General features: G+C 37.4%; 1 protein-coding gene across 12 annotated transcripts in view; it reads right to left on the bottom strand.

Annotated features, from left to right (window-relative positions):
- DGKI (diacylglycerol kinase iota) overlaps window positions 1-21,704 on the bottom strand; it is a 452,201-nt gene that overhangs the window by 168,644 nt on the left and 261,853 nt on the right. For all 12 annotated transcript variants that reach the window (XM_058724155.1, XM_058724161.1, XM_058724154.1 and 9 more), the window contains 4 exons: window positions 13,691-13,746; window positions 12,698-12,760; window positions 7,869-7,942; window positions 6,121-6,232 (listed from right to left, as the gene is read on the bottom strand). In XM_058724155.1, coding sequence (XP_058580138.1) covers window positions 6,121-6,232; window positions 7,869-7,942; window positions 12,698-12,760; window positions 13,691-13,746 — 305 coding nt within the window. The remainder of the gene's footprint in view (window positions 1-6,120; window positions 6,233-7,868; window positions 7,943-12,697; window positions 12,761-13,690; window positions 13,747-21,704) is intronic.

Below are 21,704 nucleotides of genomic sequence, written 5' to 3'. Positions count from 1 at the left end.
AACATACATGATTTCTTTGTTTCTCTCTAGGGATGTAATTTTATTCTCATTTCTTCTTCTGTTTCCTCAAGTGCAATATTCTAATAGCTTTTCGTTTCTGTTAACACATTTCCAGCACCTGTGGGATATTACTTCTTACCAGGTACTCTCCCACATTGCTATTGGGCAAGTAAACAATACAACATTTCTAGAAAGCAGTTTTATAACCATTATTAGAGGTTTTAAAATATTTATGTCATTGACTCAATAATTTCTTTTGCAGGGATATGTCATAAGACAATATTCTGAAATATGAACACAGGTCTATGAGTAATTATGTTAATTACAGGATTATTTATACCACCAAACATCCAGAAACTTAAACATTTCATAAAGGGGTCTTTCCATAAAGGAATAATTATTATATAAATTGAGGTATTTATGTATGAAAGAGTAGTCAGCCATTTGTATTATGGGTTTTACTTATAATAACATGATTTCCTATATATTTAAAAACAGAAATAAGGCATTTGGAAGAAAATGCATCAAAATGTACATATTTACAGATCATGTAATTATGACTAATATTTTTACTTTCAGTTCTTATGTATATTATCAAAATAAGCAAACATTTGACATTTTTTCATAAAAAGTAAAGATTATACTATCTAGTATGCGTAAAACTTCAGCCCTGGAAATTTCTCCATGTAATTTTTCTCATGAGTAACTTTTTGCATTTCTAATTCATAAATATAAAAGACATCACATATTCCAATTTCAATTAACAAAAAGAAAGCTGGCTATACTTTATTTAAAGCTGAGAAGACTGAAATCTTTGGATTTCACACTGCATAGCAAATTAGGCTACCAGCTCCTCAATCTGAATAATGAATGCTTTGAACTATCTTAAAGAGTTTTAGATTACTTAGAAACAGACTCAAGATGAAAAGACCTTCAAAACCACAAAGGCAAAAAAAAAATTGTGGTGGAAATAAATACAACTTACAATGCCTGGTTATGGTCTGTGGAGAACCCAAAAGGTAATCAGGTTACCAAGCACCCAATGAAGAATCATCATAATTCGTAAGAATGCATTTCAACGAGGAGAGTGAATTGAAGACTTAAGCCATGAAATTTGCAATTGGAAGATAAAGAGTCTAAAAGAAACGACATCTATTCCCATCTAGTAATTCTCTTTGAATCTCTCATCTATTCAAGTGCCACTCTGAATATTTTAAAATACACAAAAATACACACATATACCCAAATAACCACACTCTTCTGTTTATACGATCATCTTACACACATGTAATTTTCAAATAATTTATGTTCTTAGAAACATAATCAGTATAATAGTTTCAAGAAATGTGAAACTAGAGGCTTGCAAATTAGATTCTCTCTTCTTGAACAATGGTGTACTGTTATATGAGCAGTCAGGTGAGATGTGTTTGAAAATAGACACATATGCCCCTATTCTTTAGAGAGCATAGGGTGTTCAAAACTGTACAGTATAAACTACATGTAACTCTGCTTTTTTTCAAGCAGAACTTTTTTTTAATCTTGGGAGCAATCTAAAGTCACCAGAATCTGAGCTCCAATCACACATTTGATGCTAGCCTAGTATCCATTTTTACATGACTCGTATCGTATAAAGAGAAAGAATGGACATAATTTTAGCATTCCATTTGCTCCTCACCAACTCTCATCAACTATTATTTTTCTCTTTTTCCTACCAATGATGGTATGGAAGAGAAAGAAATCTGATAGACTCCTCTCTAACAACCTGGAGGGATCCTCTGAGCTCTAAACATGTATTTCAAATTGCCTCTATCTCCTTAAATGTCTTACAGGGGTTTCAAACTTAACTTATATAAAACACAAGTGAGCACTTGGTAATATACAGAACTGTTAAATCACTATACTGTAAACCTGAAACTAATTTAACACTGTACGTTAAGTAGAATGGAATTCAAATATAATTTCAAAATATAGTAAAAAAACCACAATTCATTTTTTGGTAATATTATCTTTCTTCTATTTTCCCTACATCTCTAATGTAGTCACTGTTTACCTAATGGCCTATGCTACCCAGCTGGGATTCACGCATACTCCTTTTTCACCCTTCACAGTAAGTCAACGTGTCTGAATAACTCTTGAAGTTGCCAATCCCCCTCCGCCCCCATCTTCATTACCACTTTCTTACAGCAGGCTTCTAGGCTTCCTCATTTCTTCACCTGGACTTAGGTACCAACATCCTGCTTTGTCTATCTGCCTCCAGCAGTAAAGATTCTGGTCACCTTCCACACAGACATCCAGGTATTCTTTCTAAACTGTAAATCTGATTCTGTCTCATTCCATCTCTCTCAACCTCCCCCATTTAACAGGTCCAAAAACAAAACAAAACCCTTCTGTCCTATCTTTCTCCACATCAATGTCTTTCTTCACCATATGTGTCATCACTGAGCCACCAGGGAGCTCTAGAATACCAAGATGAGCTCTTAGGCTCATCTTGCATGGAACGGACGCTTACAATCTCATCCACAGATGCTCTTGCCTCCTCTGTGCAATTTTTGCTGATTTCCCCATTTTATGAACACTGTTCTGCTTTCAATTCTTCTTCTTCTCTTTACACGTGCCTTTCTCCTAGAATTTATTATGCCAGATGGCAATTGCTTCTGTTTTTCATGTTCCCCCCACAACACTGAACTGTGGGTACCCTGAGGACAGGGTTTGTCTCTTGGCCCATTTCATAATCATTTCACATAGCAGAGTGAATTCAATAAGCATTTGTGGGTTCAATAAATTTTCAATAAATACTTATGACTGACATTAAATGCATGAAAGCAGGGAGATATTTTTAATAACAAATATCACTAGAATTTATAAAATTCCTATTAATTAGAGGCATCAGTATTGCCTGTATTTCCCATATGCTGCATGGGCATTCAGGATCCAGCATCACAAGTTATCTAGTGTTACTTCCACTGTACCTGATTTGCCAAGTATTTGTAAGCTCACCCAGATTCCAGGGGATGGTGCATAGACCCAAACTCGTAATGGGGTAAGTGTCCAAAAACTCAGAATCCATTTAAAACCAGCCACCATCAGAAGATGCTAGTAAATTACTTATTTTGAAAGTGTATAAATAAAGAAAAAGAATCAGTTATCCTGCTTTTCCTACACAAACTATATAACTAAATAACCAAGTATTAGGTGAAATTACTCTTTATAGAAATATTCCAGTTAATGAATGAAGAAGGGTAGAATTAGAATATCGCTACTCTGCCAACCTCCAATGATTGCTAGATCCAGACAATGACCCTCAAGGACTATTAACCAAAATAGAGGGAAAAGCAGATATTACCTATCATCTTTTGGAAGAAGAAAACACTAACCACAAAGTAGATTTGTTGGGCGGGGGGATGAAAGTGGTACGTCTACATCCAACTATCAACTTAAAGGAAACAGCAAGACAGAAGAACATGTTAATTGAGACCTAAGAGATGTTATCAGCACAATTCAGACTCAAGGAAACTTCACAAGACAAATAAATAAATGAAGAAGATGAAGAGATGGACAGAAACCCATAGATACTTAAGAGTCCTACCAATCAATCACAACAACTAAATTTAACTTGGATCCTGGCTCAAACTAACAGAGCATAAGAAAACAAAGGATATTTGCAAGGCAACTGGAGATTTAAGCACTCAGTAAACGGTGATAGTCAGATGCTACTGTCTTATTTTTTTCAGATGTAAGGGTGTAGTCATGCTCATAAAACAAAGTCTTATCTTTTAAAAGCACCTTCAGAAGTATTTGCAAATAACTGATACAACATCTGAGATATGCCTCACGTTAGTACAAAGCAGGTGGGGACAGATAGAAGACTGCCTATCAGTTGAACATTATAGAAGCTGGGTGATGGATTCAATATATTATTTTGAGGACTAGGATCCCTCATATCTGCAAGTGTATATGAATTTAGCTTTCTACAGAATTCCAAATCCCACTCTTCTTCTCCCGGCAAAATTCATCCACTCTGCCACATTTGCTCATGCCAACCCCGGATATCAGGCTGTCTGCCGTGTGGCAGACACACACTGGAATGACGGATATCCGCCACTTGCCACTCCTGGCTGGCACCCCACCCTTTCCTGCCCTTCTTGCCTTGTGAGCCTGACCCATTTATACTGTATCAGTGGCTGCCTTGTCCTCTAGCTTCTGGTTAGACTTCTCCAGAGGAAGGCACCAGCAGAAGATCTAGAGGGCCAAGAAGAGTAAGGTCACTGCACCTAGGGCTCCAGCTCTCTGCCTGCCAGGTTGGCACTGGCTGACTGCTTCTGCCGAGCAAACACTATCAGGTAGTCCTTCCCAAATAGTTGTCCTTCGGGTACAGCTGACTGCTTCCTTACCTTTGCACCTTCAGGTCAGGAATCCACACCATCCAATGCTCCTTCTCACAAATCAAGTTCACTATTTGTAGAGTCCCTCCATAAACTCTCCTCTAATTACCCAGTCTCAGCCGGCTATCTCTCTCCTGTCCAGGCACGATACAATTGTAAACAAAAATAACCGAAATAAAACTGTAAGAATGATCTGGCATAGATATGGACTGCGAAGTTATAGAAGATGAACAGCTCAAGAACATTTTAGAGAGAAACGGCATGTGCAACGGCCCAGTGGTACAAAAGCAACAAGAGGTGTTCAAAGCTAAGCTTGACTGGAGAGGCTAATTGAGCTACAAAGCAAAGAGGGCAGTGGGAAAGGCTGGAGAATTAGAGAGAAACTCCATCTTGCAGGCCTACACTTAGATTTTGATTCTGAGAGTGATGGGGAAATATCCAATATTCTTCCTGCCCTCCTAAGCCTATGTGAAGAATCGTCTTCTCTTACACATTCCCCGACAGCCTTCTGCCGCCACATAGTCATGACTAGGAAGCTGTGGCACATTGGTAAACATTCAATAAATGTTCACTGAATCCACAAATAAATGAATGAGTGAAACACACATGGCCAGGTTTAAGGTTTTTCTGGTCACCTCCAAGAATTCTACCTTGCATACATGCTCTTTTAATTGATTCCCATGTTTACTCTTGCCTGAATCTCTTTGCCTGTAATTAGCATAAAGACCTTTGGAGAGAAAGAGCTGTGTATGAGCTAAAACCCTGAAAATTAGATCCATCCAGACCAATCTTCCACACTTAACAATCATTTCATCCCAGAGATGGCAGATTTAATGAGCAATATCACCATCTCAGGTGATGGGCATTCTTGCCACAACCCCTAGAGGCTATTCTGTTAGATCTCAGCAACCCGAAGTGATTGAGGAAAAGTCAGTAGGAATCCACAAGATGAGATACAAAGAGAGCTGTTTTGGCTTGTTTAGAACAAGAGATACAACCTTCTCACCGGCAGGCATCAGGCATAACACAAACCAAGTGCTAACCATGGGCCGCAAGAAGCTTTAAATTTTTAAATTCACTTTATAAACTGATAGTGCAGCCTGATTTACACCACGTAAGGTGATACGTGTAATTTTTAACTGGTTTCTTCCTCATTCAATAATAGGGTAAAATACACAGCAAAAACCTGCTGGAAACTGCCCTTACACCACAATTCACAATTTGATGTGTGTAAACAAAATTAAAATGCAAAGGTAATGTCAATACTGTAGCAAATGAATATTCATTAATGTCACAATAATGATGTCTTTCTTTATTCAGGTATTTTGTGATGATAAAGATGAATGCAAATAACTGCCTTCCTTTCTACCTTAACACTCTAGTCCTTAGTGAAACAAAAAGGTATCCAATGGCAAGGTTTCTGCATGAATGCTGGAATATGTCGGTGGCATAATGCTTTTTAATTTCCATAAGCTGTGTATTTCATTCTGGTAGAAAATTCACCAGGATAATTAGCAAATAATATTTATTATTGAAGTCCTTACAATTGTGCACAATTTCCTTAGTGACATAAAGAATTGTTCTTTTGTTCTTGTTTTCCCCAAGCAATTCTGTATTGCATAAAGTTTATAAATTGGTAAAGCAGGAGAGAAAACTGAAGACTGAAAACCAAAAATCTGTGAATGAATAAACTCTGTGACTGAAATGTATTTCACCTCAATAACATCGTATTGCTCACCAAAGAGGCCATAGTGAATCCAATTACTTCAATATAACCATCATCATGACGCTGAGGTTCAAAATCATGGTGATCTCCTGGGTTCCCCCAGGGCATTGTGCCAGCACAATATCTGCAAGAGGAGATTAAAAAAAGAATTACATTTATTCCATTCCCCTCATGACTGATATTAGGTATTACCTCACAGTGAGATCCAATGTGTATCTCACCTAAGAATAGTTTTCTGTTCTTGGTGCATACCTTCCAGTAGAAAAGAAAATGGATTTATCATTTCCAAATATCAATCTGTGAAAATGGACCACAGGTGTGGTGTCCTGTGTGTCCAACTTTCTCCTCACCCATTATTTATTAACATTTCTCACTCAGTGATCCATTATGTCTCTTCTATGATATGCCATGAGTTCCAGAATTGGGTCTTGGAGGGAGACACTGCATGCCAGTAGAAAACGGAAGGGAAACCATGGTGGGTAAGCATTGGTTATTATGTGTAGAACTAAGATAATAAATAACCACTGGAAAGGTAAGCAGAGAAAGGTAACTGAAGAAGAGTGAGAAAGATATGCGGAAAAAGTAAAAGATTAAGAAAAAGAAGGTGAAATAAAGGGAATTAGAAAAGTAGAGGAAGAGGAATGGAGAGAAAGCAAGAAGAAAAAAAAGAGAAAAAATTAAAGAAAGCTAATAAACAATGTTTCCTGAGGATCTTGGTCTTTTACTTAATTTTTTAATTTATTTTAGAGAAAAAGAGCGTGAGCTGGGGGGAGGATCAGAGGGAGAGAGAGAGACTTTCAAGCAGGCTCTGTGTTCAGCATGGACCCCAACATAGGGCTTGATCCCACAACTCTTGGATAATGACCTGAGCTGAAATCAACAGTCAGAAGCTCAACCAACTGAGCCACTCAGGTACCCCATCTAGGTCTTTCACTTAAATAACAAAGATGAAAATCCTGGAAAAGGATTGTAGGTAACTATACCGAGCATTGCCAAAAATAATCAGGAGATTATAGTATATTTTCCTAGCTATGGATTTACATACAACTCTCATTTCAGTTAAATTCAGTCTAAATACAACTTATCTGCAGATTTTGTGTCTTGAGTTGTGTGGTTTGTGAATAACAAAGGGCCATACATCCATCCCTTCCAAAATCTTGGCTTGGGAACCTAGACTCTAATTTTGTACCTCTGAGATAATGTGCTTATTTTGAGTCTAGTTAATCTTAAATATCCCTTTCTCCTGAGATATATAATAGCACCAAAGAGAGTTGACATCCTGGCTAGAAAATGCTACTCTAATTGATCCTATTTTTTTCAAGGCAATCATCTAGCAACAATTTTGAATGTCTTCCATACTAAAATCAGGCTGGATGGTTTCCTAACAGCTTTTGGGAAACTGAGAACAGGGATTTATTCAAGCCTATTATTCTTGGGAGAGAGAGGGAATCAGTAATTGAGAATTACATTAAAATGTTCCAGTAAATAGGGGTGCCTGGGTTTCTTAATGACGGATGTGTATCCCATGCATGCCACATCACATTACAAACAAACAAAAAAACAAAAAAAAAACCACCCACCACAGAGAACACTAAACAAACCAACTAGAACAAAATTATCAGACCTAGAAACCCCTAATAAGCCACTAAGATGACTTACTTTCATTGTTTGTACCTGGAAATTTTCTATAATGAAAACCAATAACCTCAAGTCAAACAGAGCTCACATAAAACCAAAGAAAAAGTATGAACAGAGCTTACCTGGGTATATTTAAAAATACTATACACTGGAACTTCAGTTCCTGAATCTTTGGAGTGAGATCTGTTCCATCACACTACAACAATCAAAGCAGAAAAGGGGGTTTGAAGTGGTCACAATTCTAAAAACTTTATCAAAAGATAACTAGGTTGACACAATGGGATATATCATGTGGTGTTCCCCTTGCCCCCACTGCTGCTTAAGTGAATGTTCAGTACCATGACTGAAAATGTACTCTGATTTTAACTTTAGCAGACCCAGGGTTCAGAGCATGGTTTTGTTTTAATGTAAAAACAAAGCTGCCATTTGATCAAAACAGTTTTTTTTCCTGGTCTCACAAACAAAAGAACTGCCATCATTCTCAACCTTGGATTATTAGGTATTTTGAATTGGAGTATCAACATTAAAATATTTATGAACCCTTAAGGAAATAAAAAAGGAAGCCTCAACTTCAGGCGGTAGTGATCTCCACCATAGTTATCTGACCCAAACAATGGGGATGAATCTAATCATTTATTCTATTTGCTGTCTGAGCTCAATTTTTATTTTGAAAATGTTAAACACTAACTTTTTGAAAACTCCTTAAGAGGAATATATACTGCAAGCTTTTAAAAACTATTATAAATTAGTGGTATCTCCATTAGGGATTTGCTCTTACACATTTAATGTCTTATAGACTTGACTGGTCTCCTGACAAAACTTGCTTTCCTGGATCTGGACGCAACCCTGGGTGTCTCAAGGGCCTCAGGCTGGCCTGGCCTCAATACCTCTGTGCAGAGTTTCCCTCACCAGTTAGCACTTGCCTTGAGTATCCTCTGACTAATCAAAGAAAAGGCTTTCATGCCCCTTCCCATTTCCCACAGGTGACAAAAGCCAAAAGAAGAACACTCTAGTCACGACTACAGACTTCTCAATGTCAAAGGTGTACTTTTGTACTTGCTCTCTCCATACCCTCATCACAGAATTCCCCATCATCTTCTCCCTTGGAGTGCAGAGTAATGTATTCCCAAGCTCCCTGCAAATGTTTACAGATTTCTTTAAAAAGAGTTTTCAATCTAAGAACAATGATTCTACTAGCATTATTGTCTCATTCTTTTCCCAGCTGATCTTAACACAGCCCAATTTTCATGAGCATGCTCCAAAAATTGTTTCCAGGAAACATTTAGCCCTAAATAAACTACATTTTAAAATGTTACTTAGGAAGAAACCAAATTCTAGGTATTGATTGAAGGTGTTTTTACAATACTCTCAGGTAGTTAGAAAATCTGAAGTCTCCTAATTTAAGGACTTGAAATGAGTTGACAGATGACTACACCAAGGAAGATATTTTACATTATCAAAATTGAGTGTTGTAAGTAACTAAAATTTTAAAAACTAGGATGTGATGGGGCACCTGGGTGGCTCAGTGGGTTCAGCATCTGACTTCAGCTCAGGTTATGCTCTCTCAGTCTGTGAGTTTGAGGCCTACATCAGGCTCCATGCTGACAGCTCAGAGCCTGGAGCCTGCTTCGGATTCTGTGTCTCCCTCTCTCTCTACCCCTCCCCCACTGGCACTCTGTCTCTCTCTCTTTCTCTCTCTCTCTCAAAGACAAATATACATTTGAAAATTTAAAAAAATAGGACATGATACATTAATTTCAAACAAAGCAGTATTATTTGCCTTACAGAAAGAAACTATAAAATTATTGTATTTAGAACAGAAGTCTTTTCTAATTTTCTACTTTTTCTTCCTGGAAAATGTATCAGCGACTCTGGGAATTCGTCAAATTACATAAAGATGGGTACCTTACAATGTATCATGCTTTATCAAGTTTTCTTACATATTACTACCTTTAAATTTTGTGTCTTTTTAGAACAGCAGCTTTCACCTTCTCCTACTTCAAACACACAAAGGAAAATATCCGCATATAAAATAGTTCCTGTACAAAAGTTCACGTATTGATAAATCATAAGGAGAACAGAGAATGCTGTATGTAGGATTTTGTTATTGTCCTATGCTTTTTTTAAATTTTTTTTTTAACGTTTATTTATTTTTGAGACAGAGAGAGACAGGGCATGAACGGGGGAGGGTCAGAGAGAGGGAGACACAGAATCTGAAACAGGTTCCAGGCTCTGAGCTGTCAGCACAGAGCCCGACGCGGGGCTTGAACTCATGGACCACGAGATCATAACCTGAGCCTAAGTCAGCCACTTACCCGACTAAGCTACCCAGGCACCCCTGTCCTATGCTTCTTTTGATATAGTATTCATACAAACACTGTACACTTGTGGGAGAGATTAACAATGACTTCATCCTGTGGCAAAAATGAAATGGTCTGTTGGTATCTACACATCAGGTCACTAGCTAATCTTCTATCCTTTTCATCTCTCACTCAAGAAAACATAGAGTGATGTCCTTATAGAAATATCCTGGGTCCCTGTGTAATACATCACACTGGTCAGTAATTGTTGTTTCAAAGACCTGTTTTAAACAAGGGAAGCAAACTCTTCTGAAAGATTACATAATTCCTCCAAGATCATATACCTCATAAAGGTAGACCTAGGACTGAATCCCAAACATTTAGATCTTGTTTCTAATATTTTTTCTCCTCCATACAAAAAAGATAGGGTTACACAAACAAATCCACCTGGAATTTTTCCTGTACTGGCTGATATCAAATCTTCCCTAGTTACTTGGCCGCCATTTTCACTTCTCTGTAAGCTTCCTTTAATTCCTGCTATATAAGCCACCTGGGAGTGAGACATTCATCAACAAGGGGGCTGTTAGATGTGGGAAACAAACTGTCTAGTGGTTAGGGAGTATATAGAGTTTAATTTCACTGCAGCTGACTTCAACAGTCAACGCCATTCAATATGGACACTGCCCCTGGACATGTGCCACCGCCGTTCCTCTCAGTGTGAAAAATACTGGAAAAACAGGGCAAGTTTATTTTTGGCTGGGTTGCCAGGAGCTGAAGAAACAGGGGAAGTTTGATGGGAGGTTGCTTAAATTTTAAGCTATTTAAATTTTATGGCCATAATTTTATCAATAAAAGAGCTTCATAGCTCAGTGGACCATTCATTGTCTTTCTTGCCTCTAGCTTTAAGAAGGCAGAACCTCCATTTTCAAGAGTCTTTATGACTAAGAGATGCTTGTTTTCACTGCTATTGCAAGAGAACTGAATTACCTGAATGTGATGCCAAGGGTCGTGGACAGCAGTGGTAATAGCCTCTGTCTCTTCTTTCAACTGACTTGTCCAATTTGTTGGCATATAATTTTTCATAATATTCTCTTAAAATCCTTTGTATTTCTGTGGTGTTGGTTGTTATTCCTCCTCCTTCATCTCTGATTTTGTTTATTTGAGTTCTCTCTCTTTTTGTCTTGATGAGTCTCACTAAAAGTGTCTCGATTTTGTTTATCTTTTCAAATAACCAGCTCCTCATTTTATTGATCTTTTTTCTATTGCCTTTTTAGTCTCTATTTCATTTATTTCTGCTCCAATCTTTGTTATTTCCTTCATTCTGTTGGCTCTGGGCTTTGTTGTTCTTCTTCTAGCTCCTTTAAATGTCAAGTTAGGTTGCCTGAAATTTTTCTTGTTTTTTGAGATAGGCCTGTATTGGTATAAACTTCCCTCTTAGAAATGTTTTTGCTGCATGGTGATTACAAATTTTAATTTATATCCCTCTCCATACTCATATATATTTTTCTCTATTCTAATGTATTTCTTTTATTTTGTCCCCTCTCATCACATATCCTATTCTTTATCTATGCTATGATAAATTCATGCATTGCTATATCCCACTTCTTTCTCATTTCTTTTTCTTTAGACAGTTATATACAACAAAGTCACCTGTGCTCCTTTTTTAACTTGGTTACTATAAGGAAACATTTTATGTCTTTCTTAATAACTAATAATATGATATTTTAAAATATAGCTCCTAGAGAAAAGGTAACTTTCCTTCTCTCATGCCTCCAAGGAGTGTGTGTCTAAAACCTGAGATAGAAACAGCACCAAAAACAAACTAACCAACCATTTAGTGGTGAAGAACCTTGGCCAGGCTACAGGCTACAGAGGGAATCATTACAAAATAATTAAATAAATACGTTTTTCTAAAATGGAGACTCCTCAAATAGCCCTGGAATAAAGATATTTGTTTGGTGAGCATCTATTTCTACATCAAGACTCAGCTCGACATCACTACTTTGATGAAGTTTCCCTGAACCCACCATGGTCGGTTTCCATTTCCTTCTTTGTGCCACCACCATAATGCATACATTATCAACAACATTAATTAAATAGTATTATGCAATGACTTACATGCCCATTTCTGCAACTGAACTGTTGAGTTTCTTCAGGAGTGAAACTAGCTGTCCATCCATCCACGAGACTAAGAAATTTCCCAACACAGAGCTAAATTCTCAGAAATGTTGGTTGAATGAACTATATGAAATCATCTCTGAAATTAATGTGGCCCATTGATTAATCTAAGTATATAACCTGGTATTTGGGGTACATTTTTTGTCGCATATTTATATTCAAATGAAATGAAGGAAAAAATATGATAAAAAGAGGGGAAGGCAAACTATAAGAGACTTAAATACAGAGAACAAACTGAGGGTTGATGGGGGGGAGAGGGGAGAGGGAAAAACGGATGAAGGGCATTGAGGAGGGCACTTGTTGGGATGAGCACTGGGTGTTATATGTAAGTGATGAATCACTGGGTTCTACTCCTGAAACCAATACTACACTGTATGTTAACTAACTTGAATTTAAATAAATACATGATAAAAAACAACAACAACAACAACAAAAAAAACCAAATGAAACGAGTCAATATATTCAGTACTTACAACAACTTTAACATGTTTGGAAAGATCTCTAGAGCTTCTCTGTAGGAAATCAGAAAAAGCTGCCTACAACCACAAGGAGAAAAAGGGGGAAAAATAAACTTAATCACATGGTTATGCCAAATCCTTGCTTATGTATTATAGATAGTTCCTATTGCTTCTGAATTATTCAAAAATATAAAACAAGCCTTTTTTTTCTGAATCCAAAACAAAATGCAGTGGCTGTCAAGATGAAAACTTTCTTTGTTTTCAAACTATGACCTATAATACAACTTAAGAACACAGTAGAAAAGTAAAAGAGTAGATAATTCCAAGGGTCAATTTGAAGATGTATTTTGACAACCCTTCTTGACCTCTTACTTGACTATAGGGTGCTGAAATCATCTTTAACTTGCCATTAACAATGTCTGGCTTCACCCTCTCCCCTTTCATTTCAATTCTCTCTATGCAGTGGTGTAAATTAACTACATTTTCTTTAAAATCAGTGTTTTGGAGGACTTTCTGCCTCCCCTCTGCCTAGCCATTCATCCCCAGGGATGTTCCTGAGAAGAAGGAAACAAGACCCAATTACTCATATATAAGCTTCCATGAGGAGCTACACCTTCTGTCAATTTCTCATCCAAACATCATGCATACGTACTGCTGTACACACCACATTCCGACCCAGGCTTTTCCACGCATCTTTCAGGCTGCCTAACTCCCCCATTCTCTAAATTGGCTTTGATGTTTTTCACATCACTCCTTGAATGTCATCTCCTCAGTCAACATGAAGCTTTAAGGCTTTAAAGTTCAAAGATGATGAACACCAGCTCTCTTTCTACCAACTTAATAAGTATATTTACTTTTAAGCCAAGACATTAAACCTTAAGCATAATATAGACATCCTTGTAAACATCCGAGACATGTAATTATTTTTAATATAGTTAGTATCCTTATTACCAATAGTGAATTAGTATTAAATAACATGTAATAATTTTAAGTGTAATGTATACTTACCCCTGCATAGAACATTTTATTTCGAAAACGACTGTTGAATTTCTCTGGATTTGCTTCTGTAAAAGGAGACAGGTAGTTTTGTTATAGAGACCTCATTAAAGGTAATGGCCTCCATCAGCACTCTTCCTCCCCCTCCCTCCCCACCCCACAGATCCATCAGACTCAAGAGCCTTATCATCTTCTCCTCAGTTATACGCCAGTTGGTAAAGTTGTCCAGTGCTACAAAAGTATAGCCCCCAAATGGCAGCATCAGCATCAATTGGAAGCTTGTTAGAAATGCAAGTTATTAGACTCTGCCCCAGACCTACTGAATTATAATGCTTAGGGGACGGTGTCTAGGAATCATGACTTAACAAGTTCTCTAGTTGATTTGCATGTACATTAAAAATTCAGACACTCTGGGGTGCCTGGGTGGCTCAGTCTGCTAAGCGTCCCACTCGATTTCAGTTCAGGTCATAACCTCACAGTTGGTGGGGTCAAGCCCCACGTCAGGCTCTGTGCTGACAGTGCTGAGCCTGCTTGGGCTTCTCTCTCTCCTTTTCTCTCTGCTCCTCCCATGCTGGTGCGCTCACTCGCTCTCACTCTCTATCTCAAAATAAATATTTATTTATTCAGAATAGAGGGTTGGCAGGGACATAGGACAGGGGTGATAGGACAAAGGGAGGGTGTTAAGGGGTGATTATTTGCTTTGACTTCTATAGGGCATGTCTTCTATCAACTATTCATGCAGCTTCCAAATGTAATTAAATATGGAAAATTTGGATAAAAATTGTAATAGATAATTTGCTTTTACATTTTTCTAAAACTCCAAACTACCATCTGTGCTCTTGTTGGCAACAGGCTTTGAAAAATTATCTGATTTACTGGAGATCTATAAATATACATATATGCAGGTGAACTGCTAACTGAACTCAGGACATAGAAGGCTGAAAAGTGGTTTAATTTTGATTTTGATCCTGTTTATCATATAAGTTGAAGACTACAAAAAGGCTAAACAAGATTCTGCATCAGAGAACGCTGACATGAATTCAAGGGATTATAAAATCCCTAAGTGAAGTATTATTTCCTTACATTCTTTCTAGTAGAATTCTGAGACATTCCAAAGGGACCTACTGTCAATGTTTTTCATTCTGCTATTTTATCCCATATGCTCATTAATGTCTTCTTAGGGCAAGGTCTCTCTTCAAATTGTTTCTCATCAGGCAGCTGGATGACTAGCTTAAAACGGTTCAAGTCCTGGACCTATGTTTGAATAGCAAATCTCAACAACTGTCTAGATGAAGAAAATAGCAAAGAGCTCACTCACTATGATTGGGCAGAATACAAGCTACACGATTTCAGGAAATAATCCAAGACAAGGGATTACTAGGTTATTCTCATGATTATTAGACTATATTATTAGCACATGACAGGGAAACGGGGTGAAAGCTTGCAAACTTTAAAAAGGTAGTATTTTGTACATCGGCTCTTAAGAGTTTTGGTATATTTAGGTTTCTGTATCTCACATCTTTCCTTAAATATTCACTCTGTTCTATTGAATTAAGTACTCTAAACCCTGGAAACAAAATAAAACAAGTTAAAGGCTAACTTGCAGGTTATCCTAAGCGAAAAAAAGATCAAAGTGGTACTAAAATGCTCTATCTCCCTGGTCCCCATTTGTGGACCCAGAATTCACCATTTTTTACAGTCTGGGCCTTTAGGATAAATTTGGCTGCTGAGTAACACTGGTTTTTTGTTTGTTTGTTTGTTTGTTTGCTTGCTTGCTTGCTCTTACTTTTCTTAACCCAGATTTGGCTGGGTGTCATTTTCAATTCCGTTAACTCTTTCTTGCTTTTATGGAATCAGAGGCAAAATTAGAATTTTTGTTGTTATGCAATTTATCATGGGTACATAGTCCCTAATTTTAAAAAGAATGAAAGAAATAAAGTCAGATCTGGCTATCAAGCAAGTTATAATAAAGAACTGAAAACAGCACACACATTTCTGGCAGAGTTTTTTGAGGGCACCAACATCCACAGCTATTAAGTAATTTATATATCAACTATTAACATTTACTTTTTAAAAACATTAATTTATGGTTTGGAAAGATTCACACTCTTAAGAGGTTTCCTATGAGCCTAAGTTTTTTTTCTCTTTAAAAAAAAATAGTTTCATCTCAAGAGAAAGAGAATGCTCTGTAAGACCCAAACAGACTAGAAGAAAATGAAAAAATAAACGGAGTGTTTGGAGCTGATGAAAAGAGTCACTTCAGATGTAATTTACCTAGATTAAATTCAATTAATATGCAAAACTAAACAAGATCAAGACACTAGCATTTAAAGAGGTGTCAGAGGGATAACAGTAGGGAAGTCACACATGAGCTTTAGCCTAGAGAACAGAAAAGGTGGAGGTAAATTCTGTTATCTCTCCTCATAGTATAATGGTATCACACTGTGAGCTCCCTGATTGAACCTGCCCTGACAGTTAAACCCTGTTTCCATTTTAATATCTCCCCTATTCCAAATAGCCTCAGAAACAACGGCTGCCTGGAGCTGAGACAGATGTCAGCTAGCTTAAGAGCTTTGCTACTCCTTGCAGAAGCCAGGCCATAGGAAAGCAAGGGGTAGCTTGCAAAAAACAGTACTTAATCATTCCTTAGTGGCTCTTAAAGGGTTGAGTGGCTGAATATGTCTATGTGTATGTGTAAGAAATGACAAGTCTTTGAGGAGGACCAAGGAACATAGACCCCAGCTGTATCAAGAAAAGGGGACATACAGAATTGGGACAGGGCCAGGAAGAAAGTTTAAGCATTCTTGATCCTTAAGGGAGTTGTATCTGCTAATTGGTATGAGGTCAACCATGAAAGGCCATTCTCAAGAAATGCCAATAATCCTCAAAGTATACCAAGACTCCAAGAGTGGAAGTATCCGTGGCTTATTGCTGAAGTTCTTTGACTGCCCATCTTCCTCTTCCAGCAGAATAGGGTGTAATCAAGTGAGATCTAAACACTCACTGTGTATGTCTAGGCCATTAACCTATTTATAACCTGTCTGGACACCAACATTAATTGTATTAGTTTTCTATTCCTGAAAACTTGGCAGCTTAAAATATCATTTATTTTCTTATTCTCTGGGCCAAAATCTGGACGGGGCTCTCCTGAGCCCTCTACTTTGGGTCTTACAAGACCAAAATCAAGGCGTCAGTCTGCAGGACTCTTCTCTGGAGGCTCTAAAAAGGATTCACTTCAGACCTTATTCAGTAGTTGGCTAAATCTATTTCCTTATGGTTGAAGGAATGAAGTTCTTCTTCCATGCTGTTGTTGGCTAGGGTTCATTCCCAACTTCTAGAGCCCTCCTGCAGACCTTGGCTTGGGATCCCCTCCACCATCAAAGCCAGCAGTGGCACATCAAGTCCTCACACTTCAGATCTATCCAACTCTGCCACATCCCTCTAACTTCCTGTTCAACTTTCAACTTACCCTTTTAAGGGCTCATGGCATTATGTTGGGCCCACTCTGATAATCCAGAATTATCTTCCCATCTTAAGGTTAGCTAATTATTAACCTCAGTAACATTAAAAAAGTCTTTTTGCCAAGTAAAATAACCTAACCAACAAGCATGACACCAAATGGCAAAGGTCATAGAGCCAAAATTCTACCTACCATCGCCCACCATCTGGCCCGCATGATTCACATCCTTCCCATATGAAAAACATTCATTCCCTCCAAGGTCCCCAAAGGTCTCATCCCCATTAGGGAATTAACTCAAAATCTAAAAATCTCACCTAAATCTTATTAGTTCAAACTTCTCAAATCTCAATATCTAAATCACCTAAATGATTTGGCTTTAGATATAAGCCAGTTGTAATGATAATAAGGCTCTGGGTATAATCAATTCCATTGATTTAATATATTAATCCTATCTTTATGTACAACACAGTAATATCTGTGCCACCAGAACAGGATCCTAAACCCTACTTTTGTCTGTAATTGGTCTGGCATATTAAGGGAGATATTCATAAATATGAGTTCAACTATATGTTTATGAAAATCAATAAGCAATTTGAACTCCACAGAACTCACAGTTTCCATATTCTCTGTATTAGATATGTACCTAATCTTAAGACTTCAGCTAAGTATACATAAATGATTCCAAAATCTATGCCCACAAAAACAACACCACCTTCAATTCAAATCGTATGCATCAAAAAGATCTTTTCTTCCAATGTCATCTCCCATTAAGGACAAATATTTTACCGACATTATTCATTTTTTAACACCATTGAAAAAAATCTTTCATTATGTATTAATTGGACATCCTAACCCATCTTTACCACAAGCTCATTTGTTCCTATGCTGTCTGAAATGCCCTCACCAACTTTAGCTCTTTTCTACATATATCACACTCTTCCTTTATCTCTCAGCTCCCTCCTACCCTTTCTGGAAATTTTACCCCAATATCTTTTTTTCTGGCAAACTCCTATATTATTTGCTGCCTATACAACTAATCTTGTCCTTACTATATCCTCCTTTCTACTGTTGCCTTTTATATTATATATGGGGCCTATCTCCCAACTGCACTTTCCATTATTGTAACACTTATTGAGATAGCCATAGACTTGGCACAGGGAATGTAAGAAGATACGGTCTTTTGCCCTCATGAGTTTAGAGTGGAGGAGATGGGTTTGAAAATCAAAGTAAAACATCACATTTTATATGCCATACACAGATCAGATGAAGTCAGAGTCCCACATAAAGGGAATGATCAAAAAAGTGTTCCAGAGGCAGGTACACTTGATTCTTGAACGAAGAGTGAGTGCCATACAGAGGTTCAAAATGGAAAATAATTTTACAGAGAACCTTGGACAGTGACAGTTTCTCCAGAGCAAATCGTGCTTGAGTCTCAGTACCTACACATGAGACTGGTAGTATGTCCTTTGCAGTGAGGATGAAATTTAGCAAGCCACTGAAATATCTTTTGAAGGAAATCTGTTCATTTATGAAACATTCATAATCCTTGGAAACATGCTGATCTGCATGTTTCTGTATATTCAGTGAAAATAGTAAATCTTAAGTCAAATTTAAATACTGCCTTCTCTAGAGTCATAACTGTATTTTCCTGACATTGAAGCATAAGGTTCAACTCTGCTGAATAGGTAATTTCAGTGAGGCAGTAAAATTTAAGCATCACACCTCAGGTGAAAAGTTTGAGGTGCTAAATATCCTTCATGTCCAAAAAAAAAAAAATGACCATCTAATTCATTTACCTGGCAAAGTGAGACCTAACTTTGCCACCTGATAACCATAATCATTGTTAACATGGCTATACATTAATAGATGGGAATATTTTCAATGTACTTCCTCAAGCACTGTCATAATGCAGTAATTATTAAAGTTCTGGGCAAGACTCCAACTGACAATTAAATGACCAAGTCTATTACATCTCCACATCCTGTTCCAAATGACTGCACTTGCTGATATGCAAGCAACAGTTCAACCATGCATGGTGTAGCCACTTTAATAAGAAGCCATCTCTATCTTCCAATAAAATGAACTAAACCTACCTTCTGATCAAATATAGAAACCCAAATTATTCAAATGTTTGCATTCTTTATGTACAAAGTCAGTCAAAATGTTAAGACTATCTTTATTCCCTGCTTTACTACCAGTAATTCTAAAAGCACTTACACAGTAATGTCACTAAGAAACTATCTCAAATGTCTTTAATTATCCCCTCTATTTGATGGGCTATTTCACATTTATGCCAAAAACTGTTTCAGCAATTAGAATTTTAAAGACTCTGCCTTAGTGAGATCTGTATTTATGACCCATTTCATATAGATAGATTAGTATGATTCCCAAATACACACACACACATCTGGAGAAAAAGAAGTAAAATAATCCTTTCACTGCCCGTATGTGTGTGTGTGTGTGTTCACTAATACCTAATAGGTTATTCTATCCCAGCTCATTCTTTATAATGGTTCTCATGAGGCTTTGAGTCACCCTCCAACTATTTCATGGCAAATGATACAAGTTTTGTCATGACCCCTCAAACTGTGAGTGTCTGCATTTGAGAACAGTATGAAATCTCAACTCTTAAGTGTTCTTGGCTTGAGAACAGCCAAGAGAATAACCAATGAAATAAGAAAGTCTGCACCTATTGAAAATGTGGCCAGACTATCTTTTCCTTCTGCAAGTGAACTTAGATCTCTTGACTATCCAGGTAAAAACTATGGGGAAAATCCAAACAAACAGAAAACAGTAAAAAGTGAGAGGAAGGAAAAGAAGAAGAGGAAGAAGAAGAGGAAGAAGAAGAACAACAACAACAACGAGGAGGAAAGAAGAAGAAGAAGAAGAAGAAGAAGAAGAAGAAGAAGAAGAAGAAGAAGAAGAAGAAGAAGAGGAGGAGGAAAGAAGAAAAGAAGGAGGAGGAGGAGGAGGAAAGAAGAAAAGAAGAAGGAAGAGGAGGAGGAGGAAAGAAGAAAAGAAGAAGAAGAAGAAAAGAAGAAGGAGGAGGAGGAAAGAAGAAAAGAAGAAGAAGAAGAAGAAAAGAAGGAGGAGGAGGAGGAAAGAAGAGGAGGAGGAGGAGGAGCAGGAGGAGGAGCAGGAGGAGGAGGAGGAGGAGGAGGAGGAGGAGAAGAAGAAGAAGAAGAAGAAGAAGAAGAAGAAGAAGAAGAAGAAGAAGAAGAACCACTACCACCACCACCACCACCATGGGTAATTATACTTTTCATCATGAATTAATGACTTTGAATTAATGCAAAATGAATAGATAAACAGATATTAAGAAGTCCACACCTCTGGTCTAGGTCTATCAACCAGCAAATCTGGTTCCTGCATTTTGTGAATACTTATTTCCCTATCATCTTCACAAATATTGCAGCCCTTTGTCTCAGTCAACATCAGTTCTCCCCATCAGCCCTTCAGGGGTTGGTTTTCAAGGGCTTGAGCTTCCATGCAGAGCAGATGACTGCGGTTCCATTTCATGCTGCATGAAAGCACTATGCTAAGCCTCAACAATAAACTATTTGAAGACCAATGCTTGGCATCTTGTAACCAATTGTTTTGTAATCACACACATACTAAACGATGTACATGTACATATACCACAGTTTGCGTACTCCTCTCTCGAATGAAATAGTCCCATAACTTCAAGAAAAAAAAAAAAAAGAATCACTTTCCTTTAAGAATTCTAAGCCTGGTGTTTCCACCTTGACGTTTCTTTCTGCTTTTTTCACTCTGAGACGCAGAAGTTTCATCATAGTACAAGGAAGTGTATCATTAGGAGATTGTCAGATTAATTAGACAAAATATTTGGCTCCCTAAAATGAGCTCATTGTTTGCCACTTACTCATTTAGGCCTCTTTTCATGCCAGGATGTCTATTTTGGAAGATTCATGCATTGGTGATAATTATAAGTATTATTAAGAAACTTAAGGATTTTATTAGGAAGCCCAGATCCAGAGTCTCCTGAAGAATATGAGGGGGAAAAAATGGGTTAAGAAATGAGAAAAGTAATTTCCATTTACTTCCCCAAATTAAGTCTCCTTAAATATAGAGAGACCAACAGACTATAAATGTGGTCCCTAACGTAGGACTCTGCATATCTGAATAGTTGTCTATGGCAGGGTGGTGGGAGGGTGGTGGTGTTCCTGATCTGGGTATTTGATATTTGTGGTTCTGTAATCAACCAACTTTTCAGAGACAAAAGTTAAACTATGGCTCTCTCTTTGGTCAGTATTGCTTTTATTTCACACAGCATTTGACCTTCCAAGCCTCATGAAAGCAGGAAGGCAAAGCCTACCAAAATTCCTGAATTCAATTTGAGACTTACAAGTTTGGACTTCACTTAGATTTTGCATTGTAACACCCTTAATCCCACAACTTCACTCTTGACCTTTAGTGCCTAAGAGTGTTATCAGAATTTTCTCTGTGTTAATACTAGAATCCGAACATTTGAATTCTAGCCTTAAGGTCTCTGTATTTCAAATGCTAGGAGTTAAAACCACTTCTGCTCTTGAAGAATCTGGAGAA

This window comes from Neofelis nebulosa, chromosome 4 (assembly GCF_028018385.1).
Source record: "Neofelis nebulosa isolate mNeoNeb1 chromosome 4, mNeoNeb1.pri, whole genome shotgun sequence".
In the NCBI taxonomy this organism is placed as follows: Eukaryota; Metazoa; Chordata; class Mammalia; order Carnivora; family Felidae; genus Neofelis; species Neofelis nebulosa.
This window is presented reverse-complemented; position numbering and strand designations above follow the sequence as displayed.